Source organism: Eubalaena glacialis, chromosome 16, assembly GCF_028564815.1.
Source record: "Eubalaena glacialis isolate mEubGla1 chromosome 16, mEubGla1.1.hap2.+ XY, whole genome shotgun sequence".
In the NCBI taxonomy this organism is placed as follows: domain Eukaryota; kingdom Metazoa; phylum Chordata; class Mammalia; order Artiodactyla; family Balaenidae; genus Eubalaena; species Eubalaena glacialis.
This window is the reverse complement of record NC_083731.1, coordinates 77,693,689-77,717,039: the sequence shown is the minus strand read 5'-3', so window position 1 is coordinate 77,717,039 and position 23,351 is coordinate 77,693,689. Positions and strand designations below refer to the sequence as shown.

Here is a 23,351-nt window from a genome sequence, read left to right as displayed (position 1 = left end):
CACAAATATACAAAACCCAGAAGATTAGATCAACTTGACAATAAAATTTAAAAAATTGTTGTGCAGCAAAACAAGAAAAATCCAACCATATTAGGAATTAAAAGACAAATAAATTGGGGGAAAATACTGGTAATTTATATTACAGACAAAAGGCTAATTTCCAAAATACATAAAGTGCTCCTACAAATTATTAAGAAAAATACTCAACAACTCAGTTGGGAAGAGGTGAAGGTTATGAACGAGAATTCACAAAAAGAACAACTGAAAAGATCCTCACCTCAATCATACTTATATCAATACTAAGAAAAGTGCAAAGAACACCTATCAATTTTTACCATATTGTGCATACACACTCTATATAGACAGCAATTTGAAAACCGTTATCAGTTACAAATATACACATAATTCGACCCAGCAATTTTACAGCTAGGAATTCTTCCCATAATAAACTTGCATTGTATAAAATGACATTCATGTAAGGTTGATCACTTTAGTATTGTCTCAAGCAGCAAACCTGTACATCCACCCAAAGGGACTAGCTATGAAGCTGTGAACGAATGAGGAAGCACTTCGATGTACGCATATGGCTCAATCTCCTAGATATGGTGTTAAATGGAAACAACAGAACAGTGGATAGTGTGTTACAATTTGTGTTTAAAAAATAAAGAATACATATATACATCTTCTAGGTGGATATACGAGAAATGAATGACACTGTTAACTTCTGGGAGTAACTGAGTGACTGAGAAATGAGGGGCACAGCTAGGTTCACTGGATAACTTCTTATACCATTTGAATTTTGAACCATTAATCAAAATAAATAAAATTGAAAAGTGTTCATTGTAAAGAAATTGGCAAGCATATAAATTTACATGTATATGAAAAAATTATTATAAAAAGTCATGCATAATCTCACTACCTAAAAGCAGCCACTGATAACATTTTGTATATTTCCTTGTGTTTTATTTTTTTTTTTTGCCTTTCTGAAGTTCTATTTGCCCCGGTCTAGAAAAAAACTGGCTTAGGAAATCACTCCCTGTATGCTAGTCGCAGTAATGTTGCTGGGAAGAGGCATATAGGCGCTATCTGTAGGGACAGAGCTTAAAAAACATCACCTTTAGGAGTTAGGATTTGAAAACTCTCTGAAGTGACAAATCCTAGGTAGAAAAGAAGGTAAAGGACCTACAAAGGTCCAGGAGGCAGTGTATTTCCTTGTGTTCTTTTTTTCCCCTCTGTATTTAAAAAACCATAGCTGAAATTTACTCATGTATACCATGCTTTTCTTCATATAAAGTAACCTAAAAAGTTCTTACATTCAAGTTCGTTGTTTTTGAGCTTTTTGTTATGGGTATTTTCAAACATACACAAAAGTAGAGAGAATAAGAAAATGCAGCCCCATGTACCCACCACCTGGCTTCAACAATTACCAACACATAGCCAACTGTCAATCTTGCCTCCTCTGAAGCCCTTTACTACCACCCTACCCAACTGGGGATTATTTGAAACAAATGCTAGGCATCATATACTATAAATTAATATATATTTCAATCACAATACCACTATCATACTGAAAACATTAAGAATTCCTTAACACCATCAGATATACAATCAGTTTTCAAATTTGCCCAATTATCTCATAAATGTTTTCAGTTTTTTTAAATCAAGAGCCAAATAAAATTCATACAATTTGGTTGGCATTTCTTTTATCCCTGGGTTCCTCCTACATCTTTTAAATTTTTTTCTTATAATTTATTTGTTGAAGAAACCATGTAATTTGTCCTGTACAGTGTCCTAGATTCTAAATTTAGCTGACTGCACCCCCTGGTGACATTTAACATGTTCCTCTGTTATTTCCTATAAACTGGCTGTTAGAGTTAGAGGCTTGATAAGATTCAGGTTTATTTTTCAAGAACTTACAGTAGTGTTGTATGTCTTTCTTTTTTTGTGTCAATTGTAAGGGCAATATAATATTTCACCATATAGGTTAACCATGGCTTCACTGTTCACCTACGTGTTGGTAGGTGAATTCACCTAATTTCATGTTATTAGTAAGGTGTCTAAAAAAGAACGTCTTTGAATATAAAACTCTAATTGTATTCTGGATTTCTTCCTTTGAGAAAGTCATAGAACTAGAACACTAAGTTAAAAGTATGAGTGTTTTTAATGTAAATGGGCCAAATTATTCTTTAAATTACCTTCCCACTGAATATGATATTGACTATTTCATCAGTAGTTCTTGTCAGTGTTCTAAGTATTTTCATTTTAAATTTGTGAAAATGATAAGGGGAAAATATTACCACATATGATCTAATTTCCTTTTTTTTTAATAAAAAGGTAAACATTTGGAGAGCTTTTATTAGCCAATCTATATTTTCTTTTGGAAATTATCTGTTATATACTTTGCTTACTATTTAACAGTGGGAATAATTTCTTCCCTTCTTTTTCTGGCAGAGGTATTTTGCTCGGGAAGGGAGAGAATAGTTTTTCTTAAGGAAGAACCACATTGAACGTTCAACAGTATATGGCAAATGAGCTTTAACTGTGAATCCAAAAAGAGCAGTAACATTACTGAGCAACCGGGAAAAAAGAACATCCTCCCACCTTTCGGGGACTAAGTAGAGTTAAAATGTCACTTAAACTAAAAACAAATAAAAAACAAAAGCTTTCATTCAAAATCTCCTTTTCTTTCAGTGTAAGTCTCTAAAAGCTTTTAAGAGAGTTTTGTGTATCTGTCATTCCAATATAAGAACTGAATCCCTGATAACGATTTATCAGGTGGAATTCATCTAAGCAGCTTTCAGAGTAGTTAGCTATTCTTCAGGAATGAAGGATAGTCTCGTTTTTAAAACTTCCCATATTAGAAAATGTATGTAGACATGGAGTCTCTTTCCTTTAAGCCTCTTTCAGAGTTTGGCTGAACTTCTTACTTTTTTTTTTTTTTTTTACTATGATAGCTGGCTTTTAAAAGTGGTAAAAGATGGTACTGTATTGTATTCTAGAGAGAAATGCTTCATCAGAATCTCTCTCTCCTATTACTTTTTCAGTTAAGTGTTTTCTCACAAATTCACTGGACAGAAGAAATAGACTAGAAGAATTAGGTAAATCCAATTTACATTTACAATTATAAACAGTAACATCAGAATTAGTTCTGAAAATAAAGCACAAAATGTTAATAATTAGAGGTAATGGTTGTTGAGTGCTGAACACATGCTAAACACTCGACATACATTTAAAAAATTTTAATCATTACCTCAGGATTATGAATTCGGGCACACTGTCCTTATGTCATAGATGAGGAAAGTGAGGTGGATGGATTAAGTTGCCCAAGTTCACATGGAATTTGAATCTAGGTCTATCTGAACTCCACATCCAAAATTAAGAAACATAACGGAAACGGAAATGGAAAAGGGCACAGGCATATTTGTCCGGAAGACAAAACTGATTCCAAATGAGGTTGAGATATAGAAACAACGTTGAAACCATTTAGAAATTAGTCAAAGTCAGATAGTAAGATTAGTCATATTCACCCAATACGAACAGAAACAAAAAAGTTGATACATGAAGTAAACTAGTGAGTTAAGAAAAAATTTTATTTATTTAAAAAAAAAGTTTTGATTAAAACTATTCCCCCCCTCTTTTCCCGCAAAAGCAATATGGGTTCACTGTTAAAAAAAAAAAAAATTAATCTAAAAAAAATTGAATAGATATCCATAGTTCCTCCATCCAGAGACAACTGATGTTACCATATTACTTTATAGATAGTTCCATACATAGAATGTTTAAAATTTGCTTTTTTCACTTAATCATGTATAATGAATAGCCATCCTATATAATAATGAATTTAACCACTGTAACTTAATACTGGACATTTCATATTGTTTCTAGTTTTTTTCCTCTTATTAAAAAACACTGCTGTATTTAAAAAAAAAAGCAAAAACCCTTGGCAATTTATTTTTATACACATTCTTAATTTTCCTAAGATAAATTTCTCAAAGTCTGGGTCAATGGATGTTAATTTATTTAAAGCTTTTGATTCATATTTCCAACTTGTTCTAAAAAATATTGTATCAATCTCCACAGGCTCAACAGATAAATCTGGCAACATTCATTCTTTTTCTCCCTTTTATTTGATGAAAGGTGCCTTGTTACTTTCCTGCCTTTTAAATTAAGAGTATTTTTGGACTTTCCTGGCGGTCCAGTGGTTAAGATTTCACCTTCCAATGCAGTGGGTGCAGGTTTGACCCCTGGTTGGGGAGCTAAGATCCCACATGGCTCGTGGCCAAAAAACCAAAACATTAAAAAAAAAAAGCAATATTGTAACAAATTCAATAAAGACTTTAAAATTTGGCCACATCAAAAAAATCTTAAAAAAAAAAAGTTAAATAAAAAAATAAATTAGGAGTATTTTCTCCTGACAATCATGAGGATATTAAATTTATGAAAATTTCTGTGGTTAGGAAAAATTGTGTTTGTTAAGATCAAGGTTTCAATCTTCCAGAACAGGGGTGGGAAACTACAGCCCATGGGCCAAAGCCAGCCTGCTGCCTGTTTCTGAATGACCTGTGAGCCAAAAATGGTTTTTAAAGGGTTGTTAAAAAAAAAAAAATGTTGCAAAAGAGACCATACATGGTCCACAGAACCTAAAATATTTACAGGCAGACCACAGAGATATTGCGGGTTCAGTTCAGACCACCGCAATAAAGTGAGTCACACAAATGTTTTGGTTTCCCAGTGCATATAAAAGTTATGTTTATACTGTAGTCTATTAAGTGTGCAATAGCATTATGTCTTAAAAAATATACATCCTTAATTAAGGCAGTATCTGAGAAGCGCAATAATGCAAAAATGCAATAAAACGAGGTATGCCTGTACACTCTAGCCCTTTACAGAAAGTTTGCTGTTCCCTAAGAGATACACACTTTCAAACTAGGTTCGCTGGCATTAAACAAACACTTGCTCTGATAGGCAGCCCTTGCCCTTCAAAGGTTTGGGAACACACTTTGTGATCTGCTGAGAAAGACTGTTATGAAATTTTATTACATACAATCTACCTCTTTTTATGATTTCAAGACTACCTTTTAAATTTTCTTATTCTCCTTTGTTTGATTTTCACAAAGATCTCAGAAAAATGCCTGTGTAACTGCCTGGTCTATAAAATGAATGATGTGGGGAATGAAGGGATCTCTTTTGGAAGCCTGGTCATCTACCCACATATTGAGAGGGTGAAACAAATATACCAGGCTCTTAGACCTGACCACCTGGTCCACAAAAAAGGGAAGCAGTAATCATCACATTCTTTTGTTTCAGGAACAACCAAGCCATGAATACACATATGAAATGTCGGTGTACCAAAACCTCACTTGGCCAAGGGAACTTACTGACCATACTTAGGACAAGGGAACACACAGGGTCATTAGTTAGCAATCACTCCAGATTGAGTTGTGCGTGGTTAATATCTGTTTCCTATAGTTTTTCTTAATGTAATTTTACTCCTTATCTCTTTCATATCCATTACCTTTAATTATTTATGGCCTTAAAAACCTAAAAGCCAAGCTTGTTGAAACTATGTCTAAATGAGAATTTAAGATCCAAGTCATGGCCTAAGGACTTACTCTATGACTATGGAATAAGACATCTTGTCATCTATTTGCCCCTTCATGGGTTTTTTAGATTCTATTTCGAATAGTTAAGCCAGTAAACAAGTGATCATTATATACTTTGCTTAAAAAATAACATAAAATCAAGCATATTTTTATTAAGAGGTAGAATAACTACATGTTAGGACATTGAAAAGCTAGGAGAAAAGTTTTGCACTTAAAAAAGATACGAATAAAATACTTGGAACTAAATGTAAATCCCTATTTCATTTGTTTGTCATACAAAGCTCTACTTAAAGTATACACATTTACAATAGTTCCGAACCTTAAAAGAACAATTACCTTCAGAGGAGGAAGTGCAGGCAACTTTTAAAATTTTTTAAGTTCACCATGTTAAGAATAATCAGACTAGAATATGTGACCTGGTTACTCTAAGAGGATTTACAAGTAAGAAGTACAGCTGACCCCTGAACAACACAGGGTTGAACTGGGCCTGTGTAGGGAGGCCGGGTGTCGGCACCCCTAACCCCCTTGTTGTTCAAGGGTCAGCTGTAGCAGCAAATTTCGTATTGTTACAATTAAAAATAAAATCAGCTGAGAAGAAAGAAAACAGTAGAAGCCACTGAAGAACGTGCTGGGGAGCCTGTCAAACCAATGCTGTAAAAGACATTTAAGTTAACTTCTGCCATCTAGTGAGTCAGTCGTGTATCCACTATAGGACTTGACTACTTTGAAACCCATGTTTCTGTTTCATTATTTTCAGAACTATTCTAGTCAATTTTTATTAGAGTTTAAGGGAATATATGTGAGACAGTGCTTATGGAATTTCTGGCCTAAATGAGTTGAGAAGGGAATATCAATTGCATTAAAGGTAGAAGAACCTATACCTTGAGAAACAGAAATTAAACATGCTGATGTATAATATGGATAAATTAAGAGCCACACTTCCATTCCTAAACAAAACAAAGCAAAAGAAACACAGAAACAGAAATAACAACTGTACCAGTATAAGGATGGGAGTCAAGGTTCAACGGCAACTCCTATGAAAAAATTGGTCGTATGAGGTAACAATGTCATGTTGTAACCAGATCTTCACCAACTTCGGTGGAAAATGACCAGGATGATAAGAAAAAGAAACCTGCTATTTAAAAACTGGAATAACTACTGACAGCCCAAAATAGAGAAGACACATGGAAAACAGCTTTAACTCTCTGAAGGGTTGTCACTAAGAAGTAGAAATAGACTGTTTTGTGCAGCTACAAAAAACAGAACCAACCAAAGGGGCTGATTAAAAGGAGACAGATTTGCATTTAATGTCAAGAGGAGCTTAATAACTGAGTTGAGATGGATGGGCTGCTTGGGCATCACTAGAGCTATACCAGCAGAGATTGAAAGTTCACTTGTTAGTCATGAAAATTTTCCAATATTGGATAAATAAATGAATTAGATCAAAGGTGCTGGGTGCAAACTACAGCCCATGGCCAAATCTGGCCTGCTTGTTTTTGTAAATAAAGTTTTACTGGAACACAGGCACAGTCATTCATTTATGTACAGAGCTGAGTAGTTACAGCAGAGACTGTATGGCTTTAAAGCTGAAAATATTTACTATATGGCCCTTTATAGAAAAAGTTTACCAACACCTTAATTCAGTAATTAAAAAGACTCCTAATTCCGTTATGCAGGTTAGGCTCAGAGTATACGCTTTCTGAGAGCAACTGACTGTTTACAAGCTTTGTTAGAATCAGTAGTAGATAGGAGTCCCAATTCAAAAATAATTCTCACTGGGTTGACTGGAACTTTAACCACCTATCATTTACCTGCTTTCCACCACCTCCAAAAAGTGTTATATGATGCATATTGACAACAATTCTTAATAAATTGAGTTCAAACTAATTTAAATGGGTCGTGATACTCTTAAATAACCAGGCATACCCTGAGGTGCTACAGAACAGGCTGTGAATTAACAGCTTAAACATAATCATATGCTTTAGTTCTTTAAAGCTCAACATTTATAGTAACAATGCAGTAAATTGGGTTACGATTAGGAAAAAAGATGACATCAGAACTCCTTTCCTTTTCAGAGGACCTGGATTTACAAGAGGAAGGTTCAGATTTTTTTTCCAGTGTATGGTTTGGTTCACCCCCTAACTTTGGCTGAATCATTTAATTTTTCTTTGCCCCACCTCAGAATGACATAAAGGCAGCTAATAATCTGACACCTTCCACTCTCCCTCCCACTCTTGGGTCCCCAAGGTAGAGAAATAATGCGGGAGAAACATATCAAGTCTCTGTAGATTCTCTGGAGAGAACTTAGCTAAATATGCATGATAAATATTAAAACTCTGGTAGAAGTAAAGCAATTTAAAATTGAGAGAGATAGACAGAATATTAAATAAGTAATTGTCAAGTGAATCTCAGAAAATCAGCAAATGTTTATAATAAAATATTAGCTCTTCTGTGGGACTGTATATAGGAATTTCACACCAAAAAAAAATCTCCCAATTGTTTAACTTATAGGTAAACATCATTTTAATTTTACTTTAGACCCCCTCTATTCTTTAATGAATATTGTTTAAACTATATTCTTATACTCACAGGCCAAGGCTGTAGATCATTCAGTCCTTTTTCTAATTTCTCAATATCTGGAAACTTTGTGGCTCCATCAGCATCCGCCATAAGGATCTTTTTTCCTCGAGAACTGAATACACCCTGGATTTAAAAATTTCAAAGAAAAGAAAGTTGCTTAAAATCAAGGTTAAATTCGGTGACATATCAGTTTGTTAAATTTGGTGACATATCAGTTTGTACTTAAAATATCCAAGAATTAAATATTAGGTATGAAATGGCAGAAAGAGGCCGAAGTTCACTGAACGCAAATTACATTGATAAGATATTTCCAAAAGTAGCTAATGTCTATTTCACGATTTTAAAAACTTTATGAAGTCATACTATTAATACCTTGGAAAATATCAAGATAAGAAAATAGATTTGGATAAGTTAAAGATATGCTGCATCAGTAAGAATAAAAATGTAAAATACCTATCATAAATATTACATCTGTATTGTATATGTATTATGGTGCATAAAAGGGATCAGGGGTTCCTTACAGCAGCATATGAAGAACAAAACATAGATAGCTTTGCTATGAAATGCATCATAACATTTTAGATCTTCAGTATTTTTTATTATGGAATCTAAAGTATTTTAAATTAATTGTTGAATAAAGAAATGTGGAATGTCACTAAAATTTAGAAAGTATGGATATATTCAAATGTTATTTTGTTATTTGAGGCATCTGACACTTAGCAAAATTATGCCATTCAATTTTGAATTGATTGGTCTTTTGGGCAGAATATGGCTCTACGAGTGTATATTTCACCCAGAAATAAACTATGCATCAACTCTTCACTTGATCTTAGCCAAAAGGCCAAAAAGTGATTTATGCATCAACTCTTAATTTCATGGTGCATTTGAGTGAATACAGTGTGTCTTAAGTGTAAATATATTTATGGTTTGATACAGAATACAGCTTTGATGTCACTCAGCAGTGTGACTATAGATAAGATGTACGTATACAAATCTAGACAGAAATTTGATCAATTATTGTATAGTATAAGGCTACTAATTAGTATCTGTTAATTTTTTTATCATATCTGTTAGAATATGGGTAAAAAAAGCAGAAATAAAAATGTTATATTTAATCTATAAACATCACATATTAAGTTTTGGAAAAGAGTAAACATTGCAAGGTACAAAATCTGTAGCTATAAGTTTGAAATAAATCAAAACAATAAAGGACTAACTATTTCAATGATACATGATAAGGCTGAACTGTAGGTTGTTATGCAATATTAATGGAAAATTGCCTTTGCCCTCAAACTTGTTTCAGCCACCTCATCTTTTTTTTTTAAAGGGGGCTTCTGAATGCCTGCTACTCTCACATCCTATCTGGATGGCCTCCACTTCACTGCCAGACTTCTTGGAAAGAGTCTAAGTTAGCTGCTCCCATTGCTGTCCATTCAGTCACACCCTCTCCCCTCTGACTGTTCTTTCTGATTTTTCTTCTTCCTCATGTGCCTCTTTGCCCCAAGGCTTGGTTCTTGGCTCTCCTTTTCTTCTATACCCTCTTCCTTGCCAATTTAATGGCTTCAACTCTCAGCTGATACATGTGGATGACTCTCATGCCCTCTCCACCAGGCTATTCTGGATACCACTACTTGGCATCTCAAACTTAGTGTGGCTGAAACTCAACTAAACACACTGTCTCTTAAACCAGCTCCTCTCCCAGTGTTTCACCTCTTCTCTCACGACATCCTCCTCCTCTCAGGTACCCAAGGCTACTTACTGGTAACTCACTGCTCTCTCCGATCACCTGACACAATTCTACCTCTCATATTCGTCTTTTCCTCTTCCTCTGTTGTGTCACCATCATAACCCAAATATTCATGGTACCTTGCCTACACCACTGCGCTGGCGGCTGTCCCTCTGTCAATGGTGAAAGTCTAACAGCCCCTAGCCTAAAGTCTGTGATCTACACTCACATAATCCTCCAGCATATCTCTAAAGTCAAGCCTCATGTACCACTAGAAGTTCCTTTGTTGTGTCTTTGTTCATGTTCTCCTCTGCAAGCTCCCTGCCCCGACTTTTGCCTAGAGAATTCCTAATCCTTCTTCAAGAGTCCATCCAGAATTTATCTCCGGTGGGAAGTCTTTGCTGCTCCTCCCAGAGCATTTATACTGAAGCATTTGTAACACTAGTGAACTATGATACCCTAAGGACAGGACAGGTATCTTTCATCTTGGCGTCTCTAATGAAGTACCTGGCACTTAGTGAGCACTCAAATGTGGGCTGAATAAATAAATGAATGGGTGCATTTAAAGCCCATGATGATATTGCATCAATCTTATTTTCTTTTTCTCCTTTCTGCATATCCTGTGACCCTGTCAGAGCAAACTCACTGCTTCTAGTACATATCCCAAGAGTTCCTACTTTTCTGTCTTTTCTTGCTCTGCTGACTGGCACGCTCTTCTCTCAAATCTTTCTCCATACGGGATCAGGGAGGTGAAGAGCACGATTTCATGGTTAAATTAACCCAATCCAAATCTTGCCTTACTATCTATGTGACCTTGAGTAAGTCACTTTACCTATCTATGCCTCAATTTCCTCATCTATATAATCAAAATAATAGGTCCTAACTCACTGAGATGATGTGAGGAGGTTTAAATGTGATAATTATGTTGAAGTGGTAAATTTTTGCTATCTAGCTCAAAATAATCAGTCAGCAAGTGGAAGCCAGTGTTCACCATCGTTGGAGGCCTGGCTTCAGGGACATTTCTTTTGTGAAGTTTGCTATTTTCCTCATGTGCCCAAGGTTGCTAGTTACCTACCTAATACCTATTCTTTTCTTCTTCCTTACAAATGGAACCCTGATTTGGCAGAGAATGAAAATGTCAGAAAAAACATCTCTCAGCTTTCCTTGGAAATAGGGGTGGCCCCGTGACACTGTTCTGGCCAGTCACTGGGTGGAGCTTCTGGGAAAGTTCCTTAGAAGGGGCAAACTAACTGGCGTGCGTCTTTTGCCCTCCGCCCTTCCTGTCTGGAATGAGAAGGTAATGGCTGGTGCTCCCGCAGTCACCTTGTGTGCAGGTGGGCAGGAGGAAGAGGGAGTGAAAAGGCAGGAAGCTGGGTTCCTGAGGACACAGAGTTGTTGAATGAGCCCTGGACTGCCTACATCTAGACTTCTTTTGGAGGCACAAAATAAATAAATTAACCTCTACGTCATTTAAGGCACTGTTGTTTGGATTTTCTTTCACATATCTTGCTTTTAGATCTTTCTTTCAGTGTATCTTGATTTCTACCTGATACGCCTCTGCTGAAAGTAACCTCTTCTTTCCTGGAACTTCTACTGTACCTCATCTGTGCCTCTCTCATAAGTACAATCACTTTTTGTATTAGACTGTAAATTACATCAGGAGTGACCATATCAGATTTATCTTTTTTTTTTTGGTTGCACTGTGCAGTTTTTGGGGATCCTAGTTCCCAAACCCCTGCAGTGGAAGCACGGAGTCCTAACCACTGGACCACCAGGGAAGTCCCAGATTTATCTTAATTCACACTACCATGTTTTGCATAGTACCTTCATATAGGTAAAACTCAATACACGAAAGCATTTTGTAAACTGCAAAAAATCATGTAATCTTATTATCTGGTAACTATGTCAAAGACACATAAGAGACAGAGGGCAATGTTTTCAACTTTGAATAAGATAAACATTTTCCTGAGTCACCCAGTATGTTATAGATATGGCATGATATTTTTTAATTTGATCATATTATATATACATATATGCATGAAGTTATTATTAAAAGCAATTTACCACTAACTTGAAAGACTAGTATTTAACTAGCTGGCTGTAGAACATACATGTACTGTAATCTGCAAAAAAGGTTATTCAAAATACCTTTATATTTCAAATAAAAATGTTGAAATTAGGTATTACCATCCTAATAGCTCCGCCTTTCCCACGATTCTTCACCAGCGTTATCACTCGTACTTTGTCACTTCCATATTTCTGGCAATATTTAAAAGCTACCTGTCAAATTATATAAAAGTCAGAATAAAATCAATTTGAATTCCAAGACAGCAATATAAACTGGGTCTCTGATTTTGGCTTAAACACTGCTATTCTAATTGCCCTCTCCTTGTGACTAGATTATACCCACCGCGCATTTTGGTGGCCGAGAGGAGTTGTTGAATTTCTGGTGCCAAGATCCGACACTGACCTACTAGGTCGAAGTCACAATTCACTTTCCTGCAGAGGAAACACCAGAACAGGTGTTCTGACCTGACTACTAGGTCGAAGTCACAATTCACTTTCCTGCAGAGGAAACACCAGAACAGGTAGTGGCCATCTCTTATTCTCTTGACTTTTTTGCCTAGGCTACCAAGCTGCTAGAAAAAATAAAAATAAAACCCACGCTCTAATTGACTGGTACACATTTATGATTGGGCTCCCAATACTGCCTAATGACCTGTTTACTTGTCAGCAACTGACCTTATTCCCCAGAGAAGCTGTTCGTATCCTAGACCATTTCCCCCAAATCTTCTCACTCGAATTCCTGGCTCTCAGCAGATAATCATCCATGATCTGTCCTCTTCTGAATCTTCAATCTCTTCCTCTTTGCTGGGTCCTCAGCCTCTAACATGCTCAAAACTCCAGCATCTTAAACATTTACCTTTGACTTCACTATTATCTTAAGCGACTGCCATTACTCTTTGATCTAGTATCAAAGTCATGAAATGGTGATCTGTATTTGCTATCAACATCTCTTTGTCCCTCATTTAGGCTTCAAGCCATTGGGGTGTGGCTCATGCCCTTTGCTTTTCCACATCACCCTCCGCAGAACCTCCTCATCAACGGCACCCTTGTCTTCTGACGCTCATTTCCATAGGCAGTCATGACGTTATTTTTTTTAAATTTTTATTTATTTTTGGCTGCATTGGGTCTCCATTGCTGCGTGCGGCCTTTCTCTAGTTGTGGTGAGCGGGGGCTACTCTTCATTGCGGTGCGCGGGCTTCTCATTGCAGTGGCCTCTCTTGTTGCGGAGCACGGGCTCTAGGCATGCGGGCTTTAGTAGTTGTGGCTCGCGGGCTCTAGAGCGCAGGCTCAGTAGTTGTGGCGCACGGGCTTAGTTGTTCCGTGGCATGTGGGATCTTCCCGGACCAGGGCTCGAACCTGTGTCCCATGCACTGGCAGGCGGATTCTTAACCACTGCGCCACCAGGGAAACCCCCGTGAAGCTATTCTTATCTGGTGTTTGCACTCCTGTCTTCAGACTCAGCTCAAACACCATTTCTTCTTCCTAGCTTCCACGCCCATTGTCACCTTCCCCAGGGAAAAACTATAATTCTAATAAGTATTCCTAATGCATTTTCCCATTCAACTGTTACTTCTCTCATCTGTAGATCTTCCCACTAGGAACAGGCTCAAGACTCCGGGATGCCTGGAACTTTCCTGACTTCATTATTATTAATAATCAAAGTCATGGAACAGTGATCTATATTTGCTATAAATCACTCTGCACCACTCATTTATTAATGAACTGTAGCCCCTCCCCACTCGGCTATGAGCTACTTAAAGCCAAGGATTAATATATATATATATGTGTGTATATATATATATATATATATATTTTTTTTTTTGGCTGCTTTGGATCTTGGTTGCTGCGTGCAGGCTTTCTCTAGTTGTGGTGAGCAGGGGCTACTCTTGTTGCGGTGCGCAGGCTTCTCACTGCGGTGGCTTCTCTTGTTGCAGAGCATAGGCTCTAGGCGTGTGGGCTCAGTAGTTGTGGCACGCGGGCCCTAGAGCGCGCGGGCTCAATAGTTGTGGCTCACGGGCTTAGTTGCTCTGCGGCATGTGGGACCTTCCTGGACCAGGGCGATCCCTGTGTCCCCTGCATTGACAGGTGGATTCTTAACCACTGTGCCACCAGGCAAGTCCCAAGGATTAATATTTTAGTGCCTGACACACAGCCTGGAATTGATTAATCTCAGTGAACAAGGGTAGCCACCGTCCTTTGTACCTACTCTTATTACAGGACTGTGGTGGCACTGTTAGCTGCTTACCCAACAAACAGCACCTCCTTCCTTGCTCTTTTGGCCCCGGTCTGCATAGTGACAGTGTGTGCAGTCCTAGGAGATGAATCATGATTGGTCCAAATCCTTTTTACCATGTATTTATACTTTCCCAGCCCCTCTTGCAGGCAAGGGTGGCCATGTCACCAAAGTTCTGGCTCATGCACTCTAGGGGAGGTCTGCTGGAGGGTGGGAGCTTCTTGTGAAGATTTTTATTCCTGGTTATAAAAGGAGAGAGGCACACAAGAGAATTCTTAATGTCCTGACTGTCTCAACTGCCTCAGGATCAGTGATAATTGGAGCTGTGCCCATTTGATGATGAGGGAGTGTGTGGTAACTGAAAAGACGTGGATCCAGCCATTTGACACTGTCCAAATGCTGAAACAACAATGTCCAGACCTTCTGGCGTATGAGATAATCAAACACCTTCTATTACATAAGCTCCCCTCATGAGACACTTTCTAACTGATGAAAATATCGAACACATTGTGCTCTATTTATCTGGAGCGTGTCTCCAGTATTAGATGTGAAGTCCTTGAAGGCAGAGGCACGGCTCCACCTTTGTATTTTAGCACCAGTCCTACTCCTTGACTCATGTTAATGGCTCAAGAAATGTCTATTCAGAGAACATTTACTTGAGTTGCTGATGTTTGTTCTGGGGTGGCAGAAAGCATGACAGTCATCATAAGACCCAAACCAGGAAGATGAAGTTACTGGGCATGTAGCTGAGTGCACTGAAAGACACTTGACCAGGTGAGGACGAGGGCTCTTTCTAAAGGGGATGTGATCTGGCTTTGAAGGAAGCAAACACCACTGAGGCCCACCTGCTTGGCCTATACAGACACTGACACTTCACAGTATGCCCTGCAGCACATGGCAGCAGCTGACACTTGCTCACCATTTGTGAATTCAGCTCACATGGAATGCTTACCTTTCTGGCATCTTATGTTATTTGAGGGTATAATAAATATCTCTGTACAAATGCAATACTCTCTTATTCTGTACTTTGGCATAAATTTTACCCCTTAGTTTAAAATTCCTTAAGAACAAGAACTATATCTAAATTTTTTCCCAGACCCCTCAGAGAGTGAAACGTGTTACAGGAAGACAATAAATACTCAACTTAGGGGAAAAGAGTTTCTTTTTCTTTTTTTAAAAAAAAACTTTTACAAACTATGATTTCAAGTTTTCTGTTTCTCCCAACCTTGGGAACAAGTGCGAACCTCTCCCTCTTGGATCCTTCCAGAGAGCAGCCTGAGACTCACATGGCAAAAGGCCTTGAAGGAAATACTCTTCAGGAAAAGCTGCTTCTTCTCAGCTGGGCTGAGGCTGCTCTGTCATCTCAGCAGTAGATGCCCGATGCTGACTTTCTACACCACTCCCTTCATATACTAATAAACTGTTGGACAGTTTGTGTTCATCTTTCATGTCATACTATTCCAAGTGCAGCACCTACTCTTCCTAACACAGATCCACCAATACTTCCAGGCCTCTATGCCTTTGTTTACGTTATTTTTTTTTTCAATTTGAATATACTATCCTCCATGTTCCTAGTCATCATCACCCTTAGAGGTTTAGTTCAAAAGTCATTTCTCTTTCTCTCAAATTCTTTTCAGCATCTTTCTCTTTGGCTCCATTTTTACCTGCATTACAGAAATTGGAGCCGTGCTGCCTGACTGTCCTGGGGGCTCCTTATACCAGGGGGCAGGTGCGTGTACCTGTGTGGTCCAGCCAGTGTCCAGCACTGCCTGCACAGCTGGAGTTGACCAAAATCATAACTGATGAATAATCAGGTGAACAGATATTTCCCTGTATATTTATTTTAAGATCTATTATGTTGCCATTTAACAGGAATATTAATAGCACCGTAAGTGAATCTTTTATTATAGAAACATGAGTGCCAAAAAACAAAATGTGAAGCAGTCGTAATAACAAAAATACTTTGATGTTGGAGAGTAATTTATCAGGATCACTGACAAGATTTAATACATGTACTACTGCAGGATTAACGCACCAGGGCCCAGCAGTTACAGGTCTAGGAATGCAGGAAGGAGAGAGGATAAACCCTAAGATACTGTCACCCCATGGGTCAATCTAGAAGGGACTGTGGGGTAGGCCAAAGGACATACCCAATCCCCAGGGGCAGATATGAAGGTGTCTTCCTATTTGCATGACTACTTTAGAAACCATAAGTTAAGGTGGAGCATACAGAAAAGAATTATGCTTAGAATAAAAGGAACCATAAATTGGTGGGCAAAGAGGGTTCCCCAGAGGCCAAGGTGAACTGTTGTTATGTGTACTCTCTCCCTATTTGGTGACCTTCCAAGCTTCCCTGGTCTCAAGGAGCAGTGGAAAGGCAGGTATGTTTTCCAGCTTCCCATATGTGAAATCTCTCTGCTTTTTCTACTACCCACTTATGTTAAATGGAGAGTATCTGGCACACCTTTAGGGTTCTCTGACGAGCGGAAATATGATTTTACATTTGCAAATTATTCCATCTGTTGGCAATTCTAAAAGCAAGTTTACTTACCTTTGAAGTCTCGTCTTTGCTGCCATCATCAACTACTATTACTTCATAAGTGAACGTAGGATCTTGTTTCTGCAAGAAGCAAAAATAAAATACCACAATTTGGCATGACTGCCATCAAGATTTCTAATAACGTTGTAAGGAAGTTAAGAAACAACTGTTTTACAAATAACCCAATTGAAAAATGCGCAGAAGACCTTAATAGACTTTCTCCAAAGTAGACATACAGATGGCCAGTGGGCACATGAAAAGATGCTGAACATCACTAATTATTAGAGAAATGCAAATCAAAACTACAATGAGGTACCACCTCATACCGGTCAGAATGGCCATCATTATAAAGTCTACAAATAAATGCTGGAGAGGGTGTGGAGAAGAGGGAACCCTCCTACACTGTTGGTGGGAATGTCAGTTGATACAGCCACTATGGAAAACAGTAAGAAGGTTCCTCAGAAAACTAAAAATAGAATTACCATATGATCCAGCAATCCCACTCCTGGGAATATACCCGGACAAAACTATAATTCAAAAAGATATATGCACCCCTATGTTCACAGCAGCACTGTTCACAATAGCCAAAACATGGAAACAACCTAAATGTCCATCAACAGATGAATGGATAAAGAAGATGTGGTACATATATACAATGGAATATTACTCAAGTCATACAAAAGAATGAAATAATGCCATTTGCAGCAACATGAATGCAACTAGAGATTATCATACTAAGTGAAGTAAGTCAGAAAGAGAAAGACAAATACCATATGACATCAATTATATGTGGAATCTAAAATATGGCACAAATGAACCTATCTACAGAACAGAAACAGACTCATAGACATAGAGAACAGACTTGTGGTTGCCAAAGGTGGGGGGGGGAGAGGGATGGACTGGGAGTTGGGGGTTGGTAGATGCAAACTATTACATTTAGAATGGATAAACACCAAGGTCCCAATGTACAGCACAGGGAACTATATTCAATATCCTGTGATAAACCATAATCAAAAAGAATATTAAGAAAAAGAATGTATACATGTGTATAACTGAGTCACTTTGCTGTACAGTGGAGATTGGCACAGCATTGTAAATCAACTCTACTTCAATAAAAAAAAATTTAAAAAAAAGAAACAATTGTTTTAGTGTTGATATGTATAAATATGAACATAAATATAAGTGCACAAAGCACATAAAGGAAAAGGGCCAAGGACAGAAAGGAGACCAGAGACTGGGTGGGAGTTGAGGGTGAACACGGACCAAGTCTCCGTGGGCCTCCCACGCTCCCCTGGCTGCCCTCCTGAGTGCCACTCAGAGGCTACGAGGTATACAAGGCAAAGCCATGAGGTCTGAAGTCAGGGGTGCAGGTTCCACGTGGCTGTGCCACTTCTTAGCTTTATGACCTCGGGCAAGTTAGCATTTTGGGCCTATTTTCTCGCAAAAAAAACCACAACCTAGTCCACATGGCTGGTGTGCAGATTACACATAATAGAAGAGGCAGAAGCTCAAATATAATAAGGGCTCAGTCCTCTTCCTCTTTTTTTCCTCTTTCGATGAATCTTCTCCTTTCCCTTTACCCAAAAAAACCTAAAACAAAGTAAATCAAAACAAGGAGTTTTCTAAAAAAAAGAAACAGCCATAAATCTTACTTATTTTCTTAAACTCTCCCAAGAGATTCCAATGGCAGCGGATACAAAAGAGGGGCACATGCTACTTTTCTTCCCTTTATGCAGAGAAAGCAGAGGAAAATAAATGAGGGGGGACTCTACAGAATAATAAAGACATACAAAATGATTTCACTCTAGTTATAGGTCTTTTTCAAATAAACATCTTACTTAAAAAGTCACAAAAGCAAAAACAGCATTGTGCTGTCATACAAAGTCTGCAGACACACTATCACTCAATTTTAAGTATATCATCAGGCAAGAAAAGATCAAAGGGGGGAGGGAGAGTCCGTAAGAGGAACATCAGCTCTCCTGTTTGCTCTGGAGGGAGTGAGCTGTCGGGCTTGCCTGCAAATGGCTGACGGCTGGCAACATGCTGAGTGCAGAGGCCAGGACCACGATGGCCCGAGAACGGCCGGCACTGCCTCTCACAGTGGATCTAGCCTGGGGTCCACAGCTTCATGACCTGCTCTAGTTTTAATTAGACCCCATACTGGACGAGAAAACACAATACCTGTCTCTCCTCTAGATAGCCCAGAGCTTCATCCATCATTACAGGCACTTAAAGAAAAAAATATATATTAAAAATTGCTTTTGAAAATGACTTGCCCAGTCCCAGAACACAGTTTACATACGGAAAATGCCTGAATAACCTAACAAGTCCCTCCTGGACTGTCCCCCCGTGGCCACTTCCACCTGGAATGTCTGTCTTCTGTTCCCCCTTGCTCATCACTTCTCTAGAACACTTCAGCCCTAGACTTGACGTGGCTGCTAACACTCATTCTTCCTCTTCTGAGCTACAACTACCAGCTGCGCACTCTCCACAGCCCACATGTATCAACGCTCTGGCCAAGTCCATACTTTAAATTTCCTTTTCTTCCCAATTACCCCTTACCAAAAAAATCGAGTAGGGCTTACACCGTTTTTCTTCATTGTATGAAGGCACGACCACAGAAAGCTGCTTGGTAGGTGAGTCCCGTATGCTGGGTAAGGCTTCCCTCTGGCCTCTGGCATTTAAGAAGAACTTCTCATCTTCTTGTCGATGAAGGTGTGGCATCTCTGTAGCAGTTATAAATGCAACAAAGAAAATCTAAAAGCGGATATGTTAATAAGAAATTGTGTTATGTTGACCTTTTTAAACATTTGCTACATTAGAATACATCATTTGCATGATTTTTTCGCCCTGGGGTGAAATATTTACTGTTTTAGTCCATTAACAATGGGCTGGAGGTGACTTCAAAATTCAAACCAGTCAGTCCCCTATTTGTGAACTGATTATTATTGCCCTTTTTTCCCTAACTAAGCATTTTCCCTAATGCTCTACGAGGCTCTTTGTCTCCTCTCACCTGTCATTCCCCAGCCTCTGTCACCCCAGATCTAAAAGGGAACAGTCATTACAGAAGTGCCATCTACTCTGAGATGCCCTGAACTCCCAATCCCTGGTACACACACAGCGAGGCCCCATGCCACTTGGAGCCTATGTGATCGAGGACACACTGCAGGTAGAGCTTGTGGGTGAGGGCAGACCTCCCATCTGAGACCAGGTTGACCCAGGGTAGGAAGGGAAGAGTCCCCCAACCCCCAGAGTAGGGATCAGTAATGCTTAAGAATATATTCTTGATACTTATCCCAGACTTGAATTCAGAATACACTATTTTTTGGAGTCAGGTATCAAACTTGTAGGCTGTAGGCACCATCCCACTGCTAACATTATATAACCCCCTTCCATATTCAGTGGGGACCTAGCCCTGGAAATAACCATTCTTTGTAACATTGTTTCCATTGGTATACTTTCTGCTTTCAAAACAATCAACCTACCAACTTTTGGAATGCTACTCATTTGTACTTCAGTGACCACTTATAATATTCTATTGGGTACATACTGAAATTGAATATGCTTCTGATTAGTATGACTATGAAGGCAGTATCCAGACTAGTGGTTAAAGAGTTCCTGCTCTGCACCCCTAGTGTCCAGATTGTGGTTTCTAAATTCAATTTCCTACTAAAAGTAACCAATGCTCCTAAGAGGAATGGCTGATTCAGGTCCAGGCCAGGAAATGTACAATGGTGGTCAGAGACGGGAAAGCAAGGAGGCTACCAACAATCATGACAAAGTAGCCAACTTGACAGGCTCCCATTGGCGTGTGAGGGGGAAATTTTAAGCATCAAAAAGAATAATTAATGCAATGTATTAAAACACATGAAAAATTTTATATCACGGATTCATAATGATACTAAATACAAAAAATTAGTCACCTTTGTAAGATGCCAGGGAACCATCTCATTATTTTGAAAACTTGCCTTTTATCTTACCTTTTATATATGAAAGATATTTCAGCGTTATCGAATAGCTGAGGATGAAATTTTTTTCATTATAAAATTCCAGGTAATACATGAAGAAGGAATGATACAGTCAGAATATTCCATTTTGCAACCCACAGTGAAATACTGGATTTAGGCAGTGATCATCAATGACTGCTAAACCATTAGGTTAATGACAAACTTTATAATCGGTGGGTCAAGCTAACAACTCCTGAACCCAAGAATCCCTCTTAATACCAGAGAAAATCAGAGATTACACACCTCCTGATATGACACAAAAGGAAGTAATCAGCATCACTCACACACTTCTTTTGATTAAAACACTCAAACATGCATTTCATCAAATCTCTAGATGTAACTAGCAGTTTACAGGAAATTCAGGGAACAGAGTAAGATGTTAAAAGTCACTTAAGGGATGCAATTAGTAAAATCCAGATTGTGAGAAGTTCTACAGGACAAATGACCGCTTATTAAAGAAAAGGAAAAAAAAAGGGGGGAGGAGAAATTGTTATAGTTTAAGAGACTTGAGACATACCAATCAAGTGCTAAGTGTGTGTGAATACTGAATGGAACAAACCAATTTACTAACACATACATGAGGCATTTGAACTGATGGGGTATTTGAAATCACTGAACAATGTTAAAAAAAAATCTGCAATAACCTTATTGTGGTTATATTTTAAAAAGGGGGTCCTATCTTCGGAGATAAATGTTTAGGATTTACAGATAAAATGTTATGCCTTGAATTTGCTTCAAAAGTAATTCAGAAAGGAAGTGGGGTGAGGAGACAGAGGGGAGATACATGTATGTGTGTGTGTGTGTGAGTATGTGTGTATATATACACACATATACATATATATTCATTAAAAAAAAACAAAGTTCCACTAGTTGGGTGACATTTGCATACCAGCTCATCAGCTTCCTCACCAAAGGAAGCTAATGATAACATTTCTGTCAGCACTGTTTTAAAGATCAAATGAGATAATCCCTGTTGAATGCTGAATACAATACCCAACATACTGCAAGTACTCAATAAATAACAGCTCTTATAACCACTTCCAGCTAATAGGATCAAATACTTCCAGTACAATCTCATAACGCACACATTTATATCTGTGCAACACAGTCAACACAAGGCAGATTCAGTCTAGGATTCTGTCAAGCTCTGCCCAACCCAAAACCTGAACCCCCCCCCCACACACACACAAATCTCCATATACTACTAAGGGAAAGAGAGGACTCCTCTCTCACCCAGACACAAACCCTAAAGAAGTAAGGATACACCACTTTTTCTCTGTCTACATTACTTCTAAGCCATAAATTCTGGCCAGATGGCAAAGTGGCCTTCCTGGCAATGCTATCTAGGCTGCTAACCTTAACGTCAAGGAAGCGGAAAACGCTCCATTTACTAACTAGAGGCAGGCCCATTCCAATTATATGGGAGAAAGTTCACTTGGCAAATTTCCTATTACCTATGGATCAGCAAGTGTTACAATGTTACCGCGTTTCCACAGTAACGGCAAAGAAAATCGGAGTTTGAATTCCCCTGTACTGTCTCTTTTAGAGGCAGCAAGCTTAGGGTGTTGAATTCTAGGGCATAACGACCCCCAGGCATACGGTAACACCAGACCTTGTCTATCTTGGTCTTCCTATGTCCCTAGTGGGTCTTCCTGATCCGCTGATTTATCCAATCTGTAACAGATGGCTCTTGTCAGTGCTGTCAACACTTTCTATTTGCTTAACTACACCAGGAAAGGGAGTGTCTAGAAAGCACACACTTTCTGGGGGCTCAAGACCTCCCCGATGGGGCCAGAACTACAGCGATTGCAGACCCGGGAGGCAATCTTGGAGAGGTCGAGGCTGAGAGGGCGGGTGGGCAGAGAGTCCGGGGACCAGGGGGTGTCATAAGACAGGGTGGGCATGTCCCAGTAAACACAAGTACTAGGCTCTGGGCACGCAGGGATATAAAGCTCTAAAGTAAACATAAAGAACGGAAGAAAGGGGGTGTGAAATTCTAGCAGAGGAAATTCTGGGGTCAAGGCTCAGAGCAAGTATGGTGTAAGGGACACGCCCAAGAGCCGGCAGCGCGGAGCAGAGGATGCGTGGGGTCCGAGTCTCCCGGAGAGCAGTGAGCCCAGGCCCGCGTCGGTCCCCAACCCCTCTCCTCACCAGAATCAGGGCTACAGCCGCCAGCGCCGCGCCGAGCACCGCCAGCTGCAGCAGGAGCAGAACCATCCTCCATGCCGGCGCCGCCGGCCGCCCTATCCCGCGCCTACACACATGCGGAAGTGCGGCCGCGCAGCCCCGCCTCCCACCCGCAGAGAGACCCCGCCGGCCGGGCGCCCGCCGCCCACAGCGCCGCCGCGCGGCCAGACTCGGCCACGACCCGGGACCCCGCGCCGCCCACAGCGCCCCCGCGCGGCAAGGCGAAGAATATGTAGTTGTATGGGAGGCGCTCAGTCCGTTTTGGGGAGGGCGGGGGGCAGGCGCTCTGTTCCACCGTAGTTAAGGTTGCCAGAACTGGCAAGTACAAATTCAGGATGTCCACATAAGTTGAATTTCACATAGGCAACGAATCGTTTTTTAACAGCATTATTAAAATAAAACTCACACA

At 39.3% G+C, this 23,351-nt stretch overlaps 1 protein-coding gene across 2 annotated transcripts in view; it reads right to left on the bottom strand.

Moving 5' to 3' along the window:
- Positions 1 to 23,022, bottom strand: part of ALG5 (ALG5 dolichyl-phosphate beta-glucosyltransferase) — a 38,751-nt gene extending 15,729 nt beyond the window's left edge. Inside the window, exons 1-6 of one of the 2 annotated variants that reach the window (XM_061171269.1) lie at positions 22,907 to 23,022; positions 19,334 to 19,505; positions 18,930 to 18,976; positions 16,761 to 16,829; positions 12,097 to 12,189; positions 8,193 to 8,306 (exon numbers count right to left, since the gene is read on the bottom strand). In XM_061171269.1, coding sequence (XP_061027252.1) covers positions 8,193 to 8,306; positions 12,097 to 12,189; positions 16,761 to 16,829; positions 18,930 to 18,976; positions 19,334 to 19,505; positions 22,907 to 22,972 — 561 coding nt within the window. In that variant the 5' untranslated portion in view covers positions 22,973 to 23,022. The remainder of the gene's footprint in view (positions 1 to 8,192; positions 8,307 to 12,096; positions 12,190 to 16,760; positions 16,830 to 18,929; positions 18,977 to 19,333; positions 19,506 to 22,906) is intronic. The other variant, XM_061171270.1, reaches the window with a different exon arrangement.
- Positions 23,023 to 23,351: the final 329 nt, after the last annotated feature.